Source organism: Phascolarctos cinereus, unplaced genomic scaffold (assembly GCF_003287225.1).
Source record: "Phascolarctos cinereus isolate Bilbo 61053 unplaced genomic scaffold, phaCin_HiC Scaffold_3;HRSCAF=262, whole genome shotgun sequence".
In the NCBI taxonomy this organism is placed as follows: Eukaryota; Metazoa; Chordata; class Mammalia; order Diprotodontia; family Phascolarctidae; genus Phascolarctos; species Phascolarctos cinereus.
This window is the reverse complement of record NW_027555736.1, coordinates 108,449,532-108,467,338: the sequence shown is the minus strand read 5'-3', so window position 1 is coordinate 108,467,338 and position 17,807 is coordinate 108,449,532. Positions and strand designations below refer to the sequence as shown.

The 17,807-nt window shown below is 40.5% G+C and overlaps 1 protein-coding gene and 1 pseudogene across 7 annotated transcripts in view; one reads left to right on the top strand and one right to left on the bottom strand.

Moving 5' to 3' along the window:
• ARMH3 (armadillo like helical domain containing 3) overlaps positions 1-17,807 on the bottom strand; it is a 223,733-nt gene that overhangs the window by 137,829 nt on the left and 68,097 nt on the right. For all 7 annotated transcript variants that reach the window (XM_078151093.1, XM_020967140.2, XM_020967127.2 and 4 more), the window contains one exon: positions 14,591-14,679. In XM_078151093.1, coding sequence (XP_078007219.1) covers positions 14,591-14,679 — 89 coding nt within the window. The remainder of the gene's footprint in view (positions 1-14,590; positions 14,680-17,807) is intronic.
• On the top strand, positions 15,584-15,904 carry LOC110194705 (GTP-binding nuclear protein Ran pseudogene; annotated as a pseudogene).

Sequence of the window (17,807 nt, the reverse complement as noted above, 5' to 3'; positions counted from 1 at the left end):
GCAGGAAGAAGGAATGGAGGGGGTTGGGATGAAACCCCCACGTTCTATTTTGTGGCCTGGCATGAACTTATTTCAAAGCATCCCAAAACTGAGATCAAAGCAAACTCATTAGGAAAGATGGATGTTTGGACAGTGAGTGACAAAAAAGAAATATTAGCATTTTACTCTTTTAGGAGAGAAGCCAAGGGAGCCAGAGGACAGCCCAGAAATAGCAATACTGCTATAACAAGTTAATGCAACCAAAACCCCGGAGGCACTATAAACCTTCACCATTTCCAGCATCTCTGGACAAAATCACCAATTATCCAGGGATACAGTTAGCAACCAAGAATCTTGCTGTCAATCAGCAGGGTGGCACAAAAAGGAGTTAGAAGCCAAAGCCTTCCAGAACGATCATTTAAAATACTGCAAGTGGCTTCTCAGAACATAGGCCTCTCTTTGGAGGTGGTTGCTCACCCAGCCTCTTCAGTGATACAGGAAACCTGCCTGATTACATTTCTACTGAATCAAACAAAAAGTTCAAATCCCCTTTCCCAGGTCTTCTTGGCCTCTCCAGGTATGCTGAGGACAGAACCAAAACAAAGGCAAAGGCTATGCTATCCAATGTGCTCTTGCTCCTCAACATTATTCCAGAGAAGAAAACATTCCTTTTTGGAATGGAAGCTGGGCCCAATGGTTACCCTTTACCTGCTACTGATGTCCACCCACAGAAAAGGAGAATAAGTTTATCAACTTTCGCCTGCTCTCCAATTATATGGAATAAGACACTCCTCAAAAACAGTTCCAATCTCTTGTTTGTGATGAATGTCCTTGATTCCTCTGTAACCAAGATCTCTAGGGCCCTGGTGGGATAAACTGCCTCTGGTGCAAGATGTGACATACATTCCCTCCACCCTCAGATTTATTCTGTGGCAAAGTATCCGCAGTAACCACTCTCTACCTCAAATCCTTCATTCACTTGCAGCACCTATGAAGTTTCCATAATAGTGAATGACTGAGAAATCAAAATGATACTGGTGCTATGAATAACTGGAGTTAGCTGCCCGATAAGGCAACAGGGATTCTTGGATCCCAAGATTTTCAATTCTGCTTAAAATTAAAACAACCACCAACCTGAATTGGACCAATCTGGCCACACCAGAACCAGGAAAGAACGACTTTTACCAAGTTGTCATCTTGTCATCTGGTTAATTCTCTTTCAAGCAGCAGAGAAACATTTCAGGAACAGCTCTTTCTTTCTATTCTACAACATATATGGAAATGCCCACTTTATTTGATATTTGTCATGTTCACAATTTTTAAATTTTTAAAAACTTACTAAAATAAGGGGGCCAAGATGGTGGAGAAGAGGCAACAATCTCGACAAAATCTCTCAACATTTCTCTCCAAATGACTTTAAAAGAATGCCTCAAATAGAATTCCAGAGTGGTAGAGCCAACAAAAGGTCAGGGTGAGACATTTTTCCAGTTTAAGATAACTTAGGAGTTTGGCAAAAGAAGTCTGCGACACCAGGGTGGGGGCCGGCCTGGAGTGTGCAGCAGCTTTGGGAGCTCTCAGTCCAGAGACAGTGAGGGGATTGAACAACTTGTAAGAAAGAGATTACAGGGGAAAGAGATTACAGGACCTGGCACTTGTTGGAACTATATTCCCCTGCATGGTTCTAGGTTACAGTTCCGAAGCACAGTTCCAAGGCAGAGAAGAGTGCCTGTGGTTGGTCACAAGGGAGGTACCTGTCACGTTTCCAGGGCCAAAACAAGTGCTAACATTTATGGCTACAAGGGAGCAGAGTGCAGACCAGGAGGGCAGTGACCATACCTCTACACAGATCATACCCTGGAAACACCAAAAACTTGCAGATCCCCAGAACTAGCTCTGAAAAAAGTAGCACCAACAAAAAGACTGAAGCATGGGACAGCGCTTCCTCACTCCCAGGTAAGCAAAGCCCAACTTTAACATAAAGTTCAAAGTCAAAAAATAGGCTGGAAAAATAAGCAAGCTAAAAAAAGAACCTGACCATAAAAAGCTACTAGGATGGCAGGGGAAGACCAAGACACAAATTCGGAAGAAGACAACAATGTGAAAACAGCTATAAGCAAAGCTTTAAAGAAGAAGCAATGAAACCACTCCCCAAGGTTTCCTACCTTTCACATTTCCCTTTACTCTACCAAGGAGGAAGGAAATCAACCAATCCTAAAGCATTTATTAAGACCCTACTATTTGCCAGAAACTGTCTGAGGTGCTGGGAATACAAAGACATAAGAGGAACAGTCACTTTCTACAAGGAGCATACCTTCCAAGAGGGAGACAACAGGTATATATAAAAAATTACACAAAACAAATACAAGGTAATTTCAGAGAATAAACCCTAGGAACTCAGGAGAGATCAGAAAAGCCTTAGGGAGAAGGTGATGCTACAACTGAGCTTTGAAGGAAACTGGGGATTCTAAAAGGCAGAATTGAGAAGAGAATGTATTTGTGTGGAAAAAACAGAGACCAGCGATAAAATGCTGTGTATGAAGAATAGCAAGAAGGCCAGTTTGACCAGACCAAAAAAGAGGAAGTAATGTATACTGAATATGAAAAAGTAGGATGTAGCCAAATAATGGAGAGCTTTAAATATTAATAGAAAAATCTGTATTTAAACAAAGAGGTAACAGGCACTAAAGTTAACTGAGCAGGGGAGTGATATGGTTCAGATCGGTGCTTTAGGCATATCACGGTTGGGCTCTGACTGACAATTTCCTAGGGGCTGAAAGATTATGAAGTTGACACAGAGGAAGAGGAGACATTTTGGAAGAACAAAAATTAACTTCTGGACAGCTGGAAATTGGCAACCACCATGAGAACAGAATGCTCTCAGATTAACCTTTTGTGCTATTGTAGTGAACCTTTTATAGATTCACAGATTCAAAGACATCTCTGTCAATCTCCTGGGTAAAGGAGTGCTCCAAGTGAACTGTCCAAGGACAAAAGGAATACCTGTGTATCTGTCTCTCCCTATCCACTTGTCCCAAGAAGTGAGCAAAGGTAACTAGGTGGTGCAGCGGATAGAGCACTGGCCCTGAAGTCAGGAGGACCTGAGTTCAAATCTGGCCTCAGACCAAACACTTGACACTTACTAGCTGTGTGACCCTGGGCAAGTCACTTAAACCCAACTGCCTAACCAAAAAAAAAAAAAAAGAAAAAAAAGAAGTGAGCAGAACCAGGAGAACATTATACACAGTAACAGCAACACTGTGCAATGATCAACTGTGATAGACTTAGCTCTTCTCAGCAGTACAACGATCCAAGATAATTTCAAAAGACTCATGATGGAAAACACTGTCCATATCCAGAGAAAGAACTACTGAGTCTGAATATAGATCAAAGAATACCATTTTCACTTTTTTTGTTGTTTTTTCTTTCTGTGGTTTTCCCCTTTTGTTCTGATTCTTCCACAACATAACTAATGCAGAAATATGTTTAACATGATTGTACATGTATAACCTATATCAGATTGCTTGCTGTCTTGAGGAGGGGGGAAGGGAGGGAGAAAAATTTAGAACTCAAAATCTTATAAAAATGAATGTTGAAAAGTATCTTTACATGTAATTGGAAAAAATAAAATACTATTAAGTAAATTTTTTTTAAAATTTACACTAAAAACATTTTTTGGACATTTTAATGCTAAAATTTGTTTTGCATCATTACACATATACATATTATAAGCATTTTGTTTTTCTGTCCTTTTTTTAATAGGAAAGGTAGGGAGAGAAAACGGATTTTTTATTAGTGGAAAAAAACAAATTTACTGCCAAAGAAGACAGTAAAGATCATCCACAATGTGGTTCCACCCTACCTTTCTTACTTTATCTTATTGTCCTCCTCTCCATAATGCCCTCCAAAATGCCCTGTGCTCCCCTATTTCTGTGTCTTTGCTCAAGCCTGTAATGACCTCTTTTTCCTTCTCTTCATCTGTTAAGTACCTATCCATCCTTTGAAATCCAACTAAAATGCTAACTCCTTCAGGAAGCCTTCCCTTGGAGCAGCTACGTGGTGCAGTGGATAGAGTACCGGCTCTGGATTCAAGAGGACCTGAGTTCAAATCCAGCCTCAGACACTTGACACCATTTGCTAGCTGTGTGACCCTGGGCAAGTCACTTAACCCCACTGCCTAGCCAAAAAAAAAAAAAAGAAGAAGAAAAAAAAAAGAAGACTTCCCTGATCCTACCTGTCACAATCCCTGGTTGACCTCCATCATCACAGGGCATTCTTCTAATCTATATGTAAGTTATTTGTGTTAATCTTTGATCACCCCCTTACTACAGTCTAAGCTATGTAACAAAAGAGACTACATTTTATTAACCCTTGGTATCTCCTGAAGCCTAATGTCCTGCATACAAAAGTGCTTGATAATCTGTTTTATTTAGTTGTTGCATTGTAACATATCAATGGATAGTATCTTCTCATCAATCAGAGAATTAGAGGGGAAAGGAGGCAGTTTAAATTCACCATTTGTTTTAAAAACAAAGTAGGAACAGAAAACTGCCATCTTCATGCCATTTCTTCTTCCATTTCTCTACTGTGGTCTTCTCACCAGAGGTGCCTCTTCAATACTAAGAGGATCTGAAAACTAAAGGTTCATTGACCAGAGAGGCTACCAAACCAAGAGCCTGATGCTCAGATGAAATAGCAGCCACACCAATGCCCAAAGAGATTTGCTCAGGAAGCCAGCCAAATGGGCCCTTTTTCTCTGTTCCTTCTACTTCGCCCCTACATTTCCTTTCTCTGTCCCTTTGCACTAGCTGTCTCCCAGCCTGGAATTCAATCCCTCATCTCCACCTTAGAAAATGCATGTTTTCTTTCAAGATTCAGCTCAAGTACCACCATCAATGTGAATCCTTTCCCAACCTCCCTCCCAAACTACTTTGTATTTAACTTTTTTTGTTGTTGTTTTTTTAATTCTTTTTATATTCATACTACATATACTTATCTATGTACTTCTCTCCCCCATTATAATGTAAGGTACTTGGGAGGAGGTATTGTTTCATTTATTCTATCTGTATCCCCAGCCCCTGAGGACAATGCTTGAAACTACTACATACTACATACTACTTACATACTACTACATATTTGTTGATTGACTGAGTGTAAATTGAAGTATGGGTGGGCAAGGTGGGGAGGGAGAGGAAAAAATCTGGAAATGAAAATAAAAAGTGAATGGAAATTTTTTTTAAAAAAGGCAATACATAAAACAAAACAACTCTGAAATTTTACTTCACATCCAACAAACTGACAAAAATGACAAAAGATGGAAACAGTCAATGTTGGAGGGGTTGCAGAAAGATAAGCACACTAATGCATTGCTGGTGGACTTGTGAACTGGTATAAGCATTCAAGAAAACAATTTGGAATTATGCAAATTAAATGACTAAAATGTCTATATTCTTTGACTCAGAGATTTCACTCCTAGGCATATATTCTGAGAGAAATTATTATTTTTCTATTGTATTAATAACCAATTATTAAATTAGGATTAAGGTTGTTCCTTTCTATTTCTTCTTTTAGGGACCAGCAGCTGTAGGTCATTCAGCCAGTCTCTGAAGGACAAGGCTGATAGATGAGATTGGCCTAATCCTTGGGGTAGACCCCACCCAACTAGGAGATCTTACTTTTGTTTATACTAAATAGAATTTAATCTAGGCCAGCCCAAAAGCATCTAGTCTATGCCCTTGAACCCCTCCACTGGAGTCTAGGGTAACCCAGTTCATGACCAATGATCATCAAATTATTGATTATTAGCTAACCTAATTAATAAATTTATTAGTAATTACCCAGAAACTCTCTCTTGGGATTTTCATTCATTACAATTCCAAGAAGGTAAATGACCCTAAAAAAATGGTTCCTTATACATAAAAACATTTACAGCAGCACTTTTCATGGCAGCAAAGAACTGGAAACAAAGTAAATGCCCATCAACTAGGGAACAGCTAAAAAAATTTTGGTTCATTAATGCAATGAAATATTATTGTGCTGTAAGAAATAATAAAAGTGATCGGTAGAGAGAAGCATGTAAAGACTTGTATGAACTAAAACAAAGTGAAGTAAGCATATCCAAGAAAACAATATACACAACTACCACAACGTAAATGCAAAGAAGACCAACCACAAAACAATTTAATGTTTTGTGAAATGTGTTTAATGAATGTTCTGAAATTATTACAACAAAGCCTGACTCCAAAGAAAAGATACAAGCAGGCACTTTCCCCTGTTCCTTTTCAGTGGTGGTGGTGGTCCATGGATTTGAATCAATTCATATAATGTCAGATTTTTTTTTTAGTCTGTTGATTGATTTTACTAATTTTTTTTCTTATCTTCCTCTTTTAAAAAAAGGGCTTTGTTATATTGAATGGCTCTCTGAGAGAGAGGAAAGGTTTCAGGAAGAAGTGTATGTGTCATAAAAACAAAACATCAATAAAAATCCATTTTAAAAGAAAGGCTCTCTCTCATAGCCCTGCTTTGAGAGATCAACCCCAATCCAGCCTTTAGAGTACAGATTCTTAACCTAGGTTCTATGGGGCATAAATTTTAGGGGGACTGTGAACTTTGATAAGAAAAATGCTACATCTTTATTTTCATTAACTTCTAACTGAAATCTGCATTTTTTTCCATTAAAAACTGCATGCAGCACACATTATTCTGAAGAGTCCACAGGCTTCTGCAGACTGCTATAAAAGTTCATAACACAAAAAGTTTAGGAACTCCTGTTCCTGAAGATGTGTCCAAAGGGGTTGGCTAGATTTGGAAACAGTGATGTTAGTTACGTTTTCTATGTATCTGAAAGGTCTGGCTGTGTGAGCTCTCGCTCGTTCTCTCTCTCTCTCTCTCTCTCTCTCTCTCTCTCTCTCTCTGTCCATTCTTCCCTACCTCCCTCCTGCTCTCTTACATACAAACTTGTGAAAGCTTTGAATGCTATTTAGCACACTGAAGCTGAACAGATTGTTTAGGGGGCTTTGAGAGCCTTTATTCCAACAGGGAGGCACGTATTGCCTAGTGATCTACATCTGAGCCTGGGAATTAGGAACTCCAAGCTCTAATAATGACTCTACCAGTGACTGGTTATATAATCCCTGACGAGTCACTTAACCTCTCTGTTATCTCCAGTCCATTCTATTCCAAACTGGGATAAAAAATAATTACTTGTCACACAGGGATGTGGTGGAGTTAAAGGGTAAAAAGATCCACGATCCGCAAATAATGTGCAGTGCAAAATGCCAGTGCAAATCTATCTTTAAACTCATCCATGTCCTTAGTTTGCTGTTTACATGCAGGTGGCTTCCCTGGGGCCCCTTTATTCCTACAACAGAAGCAAAATCAGCTGATTCCAAGAAGCCTTTTTCACCTACTCTATGTTTCTCCCCAAACATTCTACTCATCATTCTGTTCTGTTAATGGCCTTAAAACACAAAGTTTCCCAAAGCTAACTTTGTTAAAAGTAATCCATGCCTCTGAGGAACAAGGAAGAGAGACATAAAGGAAACTGGAATCACCCACTACCTTTTCCCAAAGGTCTCTGACTCTGGCAGAAGCGATGAGGTCAGATTACTAGAAACATGATCCCTCACAAACTGGGGGGATTCCATATATAGAAAGTCCCAACACACTCCTGATACTGCTTTCAGAGGCTTTGATCCACCATCATAAAATTTTTATGCCTGGGCATGCAGGTGGGGCCTGAGCCTACAGGTAGAAAGACCACCTACAGAGAGCACATGGTCCTTAGCTCCAAGATGTCTAGAGACTGCTGTGCTCATTCCACGAGGGAGAAACAAGAGTCATCAGCAAACAAAGAACCATCACTAAACTCTCCACCTGTTATTCTTTAATGGCTGAAAGATCTGAGGGGCTGCAGAAGATGTCACCCTGCCCCCAGCACCAGGCAGGCTCACCATCTCCTCACTGAGAGGGAGACTGCATGATTTCCTTCTTTGCCCCAGCATAAGAGGTCTCTGATCTGGAAAGATCTTTCTAACCTTTCACCATCTGGCAAAAAAAAAAAAATTATTACATGAAAAGAGGGCAATGCCCAGAAGGAGATCTTTCTCCCTTCCATACTGAAACTGAAATTAGCCTAATCATACTTTCCAAGTACTCAGATACCATGGTGACAGGCATCATATAAATAGGCAGCTACAAAAAAGAGTAAGCCAGGGCTTTTATTCACATAATCAGTAGTGGGAAAAGAGTATAGGGCAAAATACGTCTTCAACTCAGGTGTGAAACACCTAACAAAAATGGATCTTCTCTAACAAGATCAATACGAGGGGTCTCCAAATGCATGCTAGTTGCACAGCAACTAACTATCCTCCTGAACCCACGGGCTGCTTGAACCAGATTATCAATGTGAAAGCCAACATTCCAAGGACAGAGACATTCAACACATACCTTGCAAATGACAGGAAGTACTCGGCTCTTGGCCTGCTGCCCTTAGACATCTAAAGGCTTTGGTCTGTGTGACAGATCTCACCACACATGCCTTACTGCTTATTTATAAATGAAATGTAATTCACAGATTAGAGTGTATACTGTCTCTCACACACACACACACACACACACACACACACACACACCCCAATGATAACAGCCTAGCCCAGAAGCCAGGAGTTTCATTTGCCTTCCTCAAATCCATATGTCCAGAAGGCAGAAAAACATTGAAAACACCAGTATGCCAACATGGAAGGGGTAGCCCCAGCCAAGGAGTGGGTGGGATCCAGTATAGCCACATGCTTACTCTTACTGATTACAATATTACATGTTATTATAGGCTTTGACTGCATCAGAGGTGGTGGTGTATTCTGCAGCTTTCCTTAACACCTGCTGCTCTGCATATCCCTGTAGGAATACTTGATGTTGGGATTCCAGGGGGAGCCAACAGGGATCACCCCACCCTCCCAAAGGGAAGCTGAAGCCACGCTCACGTGGGAACTTCAGCACAAACACCAAGAGCAAACAGAAATGTCACCTTTATCAATAACCCCCTGGCTCAAACTTCAGGAATCCAATCTGCCAAACGACAACTGAGGCAGACAACAACCACAGAACAACTGAAACTAAATACTGTAAAAGTATAAAGAACAAGGTTGGTTCCAAAAAAGACAGAAGCACCCACTGCAGAAATGAGGTGTCCAAGAGGTACGAGATACTACATTATCACATCAAATGTTTTCAATATGTTGTTCAGTCTTGATAGATTTTTAAATTTTTTCCTTCCTCTTTAAAAAAAAATGTTACAAGAGATGGTTCTCTGGAAAGGGAGATGTGAGGGATACAAAGGAAAACCTAGGTAAAGGAAAAACAAAAGATATCAATAAAAATCTATTATTTTTAAGAAAGGAAACTGAGGCAGAGAACTAACATACAAATAAATGATGAGAAACTGACATACAGAAGAAAGGGAAAGACAGAGAGGAAGACAAAGAGATGGGGAGGAACAAAGAAAATATGTGTGTTAGTCTGGTATAAATGTAAATTCAATTGAACATAAAAATACATACCCGGAAAAGGTAACAGAGGCTTAGTCTCTACGGTATAAAGGTATGGAGACTTAGTCTCATTGGCCCTACGGGAAGTTGTCCCTTCTTCCTGACAGTTCTCCAGCCAAAACACTGAAGCCCTGACTGAGATCCTACAGTGTGGATTCTCACCAAGTCACTGGAAGTTCAAACCACACCACAAACATTTTTGAGACCAAGTTTCAGGCAATCTGTAACCCCAAATGGTTTGAAGTTTTTAACAAAGAAAAACTCTATGTTCAGTGAGAGACCAGGAGAAATTGATGACGGAGAAAAGTTACAACCAGGTTAAGATCTGGAATGAGATAAGAAGACTAAGGTTGACTGTTTTCATTTGAACAAGCCATGAAGAGTATAAGGCATGAGACAGAAGGAAGGAAGTGTCCAAGAACAATCAAAACCAACTAGGTCGATTCTGAACTGGATCTTGAGAAAAGACAAGCTGGCAGACCATTTGAAGTGAAGGAGGGAAAGCAAAAGTGTCCGACAATCCAGGACTTACACAGCTGTGAAGAAAAAGGATTAGCCACAAACCAAGTAAGGGATTTCACAGGTGGCATGAGGCCTGCAACGAGCCAAAGCTAGGATGGTGGCTTCAAGACCTAGAATAATGTGACAGAAAGAAAAGAGGAGGCTGCAGATACGGGGTATATCTGGAAGACTTACAAGTGGAAACGCTGCAAAGCAATCAGTGATTAATCTGTATAAAACTATCAAGGGCTCTTTTGAAGACAACTGTCAGTGAGTCAACAAGAATTTATTTAGTGCTTACTAGGCACAGTGCTAAATGACAGGGATACAAAGAAAGGCAAAGTACATAGTTGCTGTCCTTAAGGAGGTCATATTCTACTGGGGGCGACAACATGCAAATAATTATGTATCTACAAGATTTATACAGTATAAGTGGAAAATAATCTCAGAGAAAAGAGACTAGCGGTGGGGCAGAGAGAAAGAGACTGGGAAAGACCTCCTAAAGTGAGAACTTACTTGTGCTGAGTCTTTAAGGAAACTGGGGAAACTGCAGGTCAGCAGTGAGGAGGAACAACATTGCAGGCATGGAGGAAGTCAGTGAAGAGGCATGAAGTGATGAGACAGGGTGTCATGTATGAAGAATGGCAAGTAGGCCAGTACAGCTGGATAAGAATGTGTGGAGGGGAGTACAGTATAAGAAGATGGGGGGGGCAGCTAGGTGGTGCAGTGGATAGAGCAATGGTCCTGAAGTCAGGAGGACCTGAGTTCAAATCTGGCCTCAGACCAAACACTTGATACTTACTAGCTGTGTGACCTGGGCAAGTCACTTAACCCCAATTGCCTAAAAGAAAAAAAAAAGATTGGAAAGACAGGAAGGGACCAGGTTGTGAAGGGCTTTAAATGACAAAGAGAGAATTTTCTATTTGATCTGGAGTTTCACTGAGGAGAAGGGTGACATGGTGAGAACTAGGCTTCAGGAAAATCACTGGCAGCTGAGTAGAAAATGGATAGAAGCAAGAAAAGGCTCAAGGCCAGGAAAACAATTAGAAGACTATTGTAATAGCCCACCCAAGAAGTTAAGGGGGCCTGTAGAAGGATGGTGCATGTGAGAGTAGAGAAAAGGGTACATACATGACATTTGCTGTCAAGGTGAAAATAACAAGATTTAACAAGATAATGGATATGTGAGGGTGAGTGAAAGCAAGGAGCGTGAGAATGATACTGAGATTGTGAGTATAGACAACAGAAGATAGTGGTGCCTTTGAAGTATGGAAAGAAAGAAGGGTGTGGGAGGGAAAATAGTGAGTTTTATTTTGGAACTGCTGAATTTAAGATACCTATGAGACATCCAGTTCAAGATGTCCAAGAGGTAGTTAGTGATACAAGACTGGAAAAAGATTGGGACTACTTATATAGCTCGGAGAATCATCTGCACAAAGACAGTTGAACCCAGAAGAGCTGATGAAATAATCAAGCAAGATAGTACAATGGGGGAAAAAAAAGCAGATCTATGACAAATACTTGGGGGACACCCACGGTTAGTGGGCATGACCTAGATGAGGGTTCAGCAAAAGAGACTGAAAAGGATCAGTCAAACAGGTAGGAGGAGAACCAAGTGGGAGCAATGTCATGAAAGCCTAGAAAGGAGAGAATATCCAAGAGGAAAGGATAATCAATAATGTTAAAGGCTGCAAAGAAGTCAAGAAGGATGAGGACTTTAAAAAGGCCATTAGATTTGGAAAGAGAACACTGACAACTTTGGAGAGTAAAGTTTCAGTAGAATAAAACTGGAAGCCATATTGAAGAAGCAAATTAAAGGAGAAGTATAGGTACCAAGGGTGGACAGCTTTCTCAGGGAATTTAGCCAAGAAGGTTAAGACAGATATAGAATGATTGCTAACAGGGATAAATGGATCAACTTAGGGGCTTTTTTTAAGGATGTGGAGACAAGGACAAGTTTGTGGACTACAGGGAAGGAACCAAAAGACAGAGAGAGAGAGACAGAAGATTAGAGAGAGTGAGTAAGGATGACAGTGGGATAATCTGATGGAGAGGGTAGAATGGATGAAGAGGGGTTTGCCTTGGCAAGGAGAAGGGCCACTTCTTCATGTAAGACGAGGAGATTTTGAGAGCAGATCTAGATTCCTATGTAAATCCAGGCAGAAGAGCAACCAAACCCCATCTCCTCTTCTCAGGAAAATGTATATAAAACTGAATCACATGTGCACTCTGCCAGTTCTGACACTGTCTCTGCTGTGTTGCAATGACCCCTAGCACTACCCAAGTCTATAGCTGCTGTTGTACATCTGTTTATCAACCTGGCCACGTGATTCACCTGCCATCTCTCATATGATCACAGGAGCATGGCCCACTTCCTAAGCTGGGTCAAAGAGACTGAAAGGAAAAATTAATGTCCACACCAGCCTAGGACCAGAGAAGAAAATATCTTTGTATAATGGGAAAAGAAGAGAAGTAATGGATCAGTGATGAGGCCAATAGACATAGGCTAAGGTGACAAATATTCAACAATTCAGCAAATTCTGTCAAGCACTTGGGATATTAAAAAAAAAATTAAACAGTCCCTACCCTCAAGTAATTTTTACTATAACTGTGGGGTGGGAAGTAAAACACATATATAAATAGATATAATACAAAGTAATTTGAGAAGAGTAAGCAATAAGAGGGCCAGGGAAGGCTTTAGGGAGGTGGCCCCTAAACTGAACTGAGAATAAAGGCAGGATTTTAAAAGGTAAAGTTGAAGAAGGAAGTATATTCCAGGTATGGGTTATGGCTTGTGCAAATGTACAGAGGTAGGAGATAGGATACCAAATTCAGGGAAAAGCTAGTAGCCTGATCTGACCAGAAGAGTATATAAAAAGAGAGTAATGTGAATTATGACTGGAAAGAGAAGCCAGAACCTGGTTATGGGAGGCTTTAAAAGCCAGGAAGAAGAATCTGTACTAGAAACAAGAGGGAAGTACTGAAGGTTTTTGAGCAAGGAAGTGACATGGTCGGATTTATGCCTTTGCTTTTAAGAAAAAATGAGAAAGAAAAAGAAGGACAACAGAGGTTCAAGTATCACATAAGGCAGAGGCCTAGACTAGAATATGGAGGACAGAAAAGAAAACCCAAGGAATAAAAGGAGAAAGTAAGATCTGAAGGAGACTTAGAAGAGGCAGCAGAAGAGATAAATGAAGATGACTAAGGAGGCACAGAATACAGGAGTAAACCCTAGGGCAGTCACCCAGCATTTTCTCTTCAATCGTCAGCTTTTTGAATGAGACAGTCACACCATTATTGCTGGGGAAACCCAACAGTAGTCCTTTACTACACACTTGCTACAAAATAGAAACTTCTCCCAGATCTGGTGCCTTCACATGTCTCACTATTTACAAGTATCCATAATACCATACTTGAAACTCTTCTCTGTCTCTGTCTCTCTCTCTCCCCACCTCCCCCGTCCCCTTTTCCTCTTTCTTTTTCACAACCACAGAAGGAAACTACAAAGAACTTGTTAATCTATTAATTAATTAAAGATTTCTCCTTCTCTTTATGGAGAGCTAAATTTAGGTAGTAAAATTGGGTTGGGAGGAAACCACATGCCAAAACAAGGCAGACACACTCCATATAATAGAACTGAGTGCTAGTGGGTCTTCACACAGCACCAGATACTGACACACCCTCTTCTGCTCAAAGTCCAGAGGAAGAAGGTATAGCCATTCTACTTGGCTCCAGCAGCCATTCATCTCTGGGAGTGCAGGAGGAGGTGCTATCATGGCCAAGCAAACCCACTTGTCATTTACTAGCACCTGCCACCAGAAGCCTGTCCTCTCTCCTTTTTTTCTCTACCTCTCTGATTTAGCCATACAAAAGAAAAGGGGTGGGAAGCCCACATTAGTGCACCCTTAGAACAGACCCACTCTGCTTCTAGGGGGCGGTAACAGCTCAATTGGACTGCCAAATACATAAGACGACCAAAGTAAACACTGTAATTTGCTGTTTTTGTCTCTAGCAGGGAGGGAGTGGTAGAATCTACACTGTCTGTAAACAGTAATAATGCCAGATGTAACAGAAAGAATAGGATTTGCCGCCCCATCCCCTATCCCTGTGACATTCTTCCTGAGATTACTCATCCTGTGGAAATGAACAGAGGCCTTCCTATCTATAGTCTATATGCTGCCACCAAATGGAACCAAAGGAGAATCCAAGCTTACAATAATTTCAGCCACCTCTCTTGCTCAAGTTCTTTGGGAAGAGGCTCAGTTTTAAGTAGTAGTAGTGAACTGTGTTTACAATGACTGGAAAGAGAAAAGCTATGCAAAAATGACAACGCATAAGGAACTAAAAAGTCATGAGCCAGCTTATATCAGATCGCATGCCATCTTGGGGAGGTGGCAAGGAAGGGCAGGGAAAAATTTGGAACTGAAAATCTTATAAAAGTGAAGGCTGAAAACTATAAATAAATAAATAAATAAATGAAAAGTCATTAGAGGAACAATCAAGTCTGAGTCCCAGCGCTTTTGAAAAGAAAGGCTGAAGGCAAGGACAGAAGATGAAGCAGTAGTTACCTGACCAAAGTTCTCTCCACGTATAATGTAACCGCACCCGACACTTCTTCTGATAACAAAGCAGTTTGTGTACCACCTGGATGCAGCGCCTGTAACAAATAAAATGAGGCAAATAATGACAACAGCTGACTTTATAGAGTGCTTTAAGGTTTATAAAATGCTTTACATATCTGCCTCAGTTAATCCTCAGAACAACTCTTTAGGCAGGTAGGGACTAGAAGCATTAACTCCATTCTGCAGATGAAGAAAATAAGGTTTAAACAGGTTAAGTGACTTGCCTCTGTCTACCTGCTCATACATGTTTGATACAGAATTTGAACCCAGGTCTCTCCTGACTCTCAAATGCAGCACTCTTTCCACTAAACACACTGACTCTAAAATTGGTGAAACAGAAGAATGTGATCCCGACACTCCACTGCCAATCTAGGAATGGAAAAGCTTTAATATTTAATGAAAACACCTAAAATGAGAGAGAACAAAGATGTCAACAAACACATTGCCTTATTCTTATATTGGTCTAGGCCTGTGATTTCACTGATGTTCTAAGGAACTACCAGAGAGGAAATCCCCCTTACCAATGCAAATCTGCAACTGAGTCTCCAAGAGTTGTCAAGGGTACTGAAAATATTAAGTGATTTGCCCAAGTCAGTATATGCCATATACAGTCAATATACATCACAGGCAGGACTTGAACACACTCCCTAACTCCAAGGCAGCCTTCCATTCATCAGACCATACTGCCTCACAATTCACTGACACAGAAATGCTAATGGCCACGCAAGGCCAGACATTCTATTAGTTGATGATGGCAATACTGGAAAATTGTATTTGTACAATGTCACTTGACTTTGTGAATTTGATTATGTATCCCTGAGTGCTGAGCTCCACTCCTTGTGTGCAGTACAAAGAGAAGTCCTATTGAATTCAATGCAGGCCAAAAGAAATGTAGAGGTCTGAGAAATGGTTATTCTATCCAAACAGTGAGCCATTATCATGTCTGATGTAATGTTAAGAGTTACATACAAGAATGTATCTAACCAGCATAGAGATCTGGCATGAGTGTGTGAAAATATCCCCATGTCTTCCAGAAGGAGAAGAATCTCTGGGATATTTTGGCCAAAAGTAACTATGACTTTGAGAAGCCCCTACTTCGGTTTGTTAGAAAACATACTGAACACCCTAATTTGGAGTTTGTTGGCATGCTTGCTCCCGTACTACCAGAGGTGGTCACAGACCCAGCTGACAGCACGGCATGAGCACGACTTTCAGATGATTCAGACAACTGCACTCCCTGATGAAGATGATGACCTATAAAGGAAGGAAGCTGGAGCCCAGCATTAGAAGCTTAATTTTATACTGTTGGCAACTATCCTGTGATGTCAGTGGTTCAATATGTTTGCCACTTTATTATAGAGCACAGCAGAACACATGCTTAATCTTGGTGTTTTTGAAGGAGATGAATGCACTTCAGAGTAAATGTGGCAGTATGAAAAACATAATTCTTATTTGAGACCCACAAACAATCACATTCCCCTTGAGTTTTAAATATAAGACTGCAGCAGTCCCACCATAATATTCAGTGGTGATTCTTGTTGGTTACTGTCATTTCCAACCCTTTTCTGTTTCAATCACAATAAGGTTGTAATTCAACTATCTCTTCCCCTGTTATCACTGGAGAAATGAGGCTGTCACCCTTATGAGACTCCCCATTAAATGGCCACTACTTCAAAACACTAGGCCCTTTCCTGGGGAGCAAGTTATTTAAAGGGAGTCAGTCAAGATGAGTTAACAACAGAGCTGGGTTATTCTAGTCACAGGGGCAGAACTGGGTTGCTGAGAGATGTAATTAGACTTCAGTTTCTAAATCCTTGGAATCCTGAAAAGCTATTTTCCATACCAACAATACACACCAAAAGAGATTATCTCCAAACAGGCAGAAATAAGTGAGTGAGCAAGGTAAGATACAGCAAAAAAAATGTAACAGTTTTTCTTAAACATAAAAACACATAGAATTCTATAGTATAAAAAGAATTTCCTCCTTTCCACTCAGAGTTCTACCTACTATGTTATGGCCCTGTCATAATCTTAAGCATAGTGTTGTGTTATCCCCACAAAACCCTTACCCCTAACTCCACTAGGGTTTTCTTATAGGGGATGTGGTGTAGAGCTGAGAACCTACGGTACATAACTTACATGTACAAATTGCCTCCCTCGGTTGTCGGCCAGTGGGGGAACTACTGTGTACACCACTTAGAGAACCATGAACCTGAGTGCAATTGGGCTGTTATGTGTCCCTTCTCAGATCAACTTGCTCTTCTGCTTCTTTATCAAAAGGGAAAAAAGTCCATGTAAAAGAAAAAAAAAGCCTTCATTATCACAATTACTGCATTCCAAATTGTGAGGAAATGCTAAGTTACGGTTCTCATAGCAACGTTAACTTGATACATTCTATAGCTAGGTAGGCTTTGATTGCTAGTTAAGCCATTAAATGTCCATTTTAATAGTCAGCCTATGCAGTGTGGATAAATTAATGCTCCTTAGTTGAGAGCATTAGCTTTTGCATTTCCTCTTTTCATTTAAAATTTTAAAACTTAATGTTCAATTAAACAGAATTTTAACACTTGAAATCACTAGTGTTTGGAGGCCTCTAAATTGCTTGGAATCCAATGTCTAATTCCATTTTCCAAGCCTTGGCTCCCCCTCCTCTTCCCACCTTGGGTACTCAACAAAGGTCTGTGGGGTGGAGCTCAGCCAGCAGGACTGGGAATGCTACTTTATCCTATAAATGAAAAGGATCAGGAACACTGGGGGCACATCTTACAATTCACCTTAAACAAGTCGCAAGACTACCACAGACATGGACCCACACAACCTAGAGGTTATGAACAAAGAATGAGGACGTTTCTCCCATTACTGGATGGTATTTATCACTGGGATAGTTCAGATGTCAAAGTCTCAATGTAGAAAAACAGAAGGAAGGATTACAAATGGAACCACAAAAAAGAGGGATAAGATGCCCTAATTTAGAAAAGACAAGAGAAAGGTGCCACAATCTGGAAAGGCCGCTGCTAAGTTGCAAGGTGCCATAATTGGGAAGTGCCATTGGTAGGTTAAAAGGTGCCACTATATAGAAAGGCCACTGGTAGGTTGGACCGTTTTCAAGGGAGGAATATCATGATAGTGAGAAGAATGGAAATTATGGCATAAGGCGATTAAT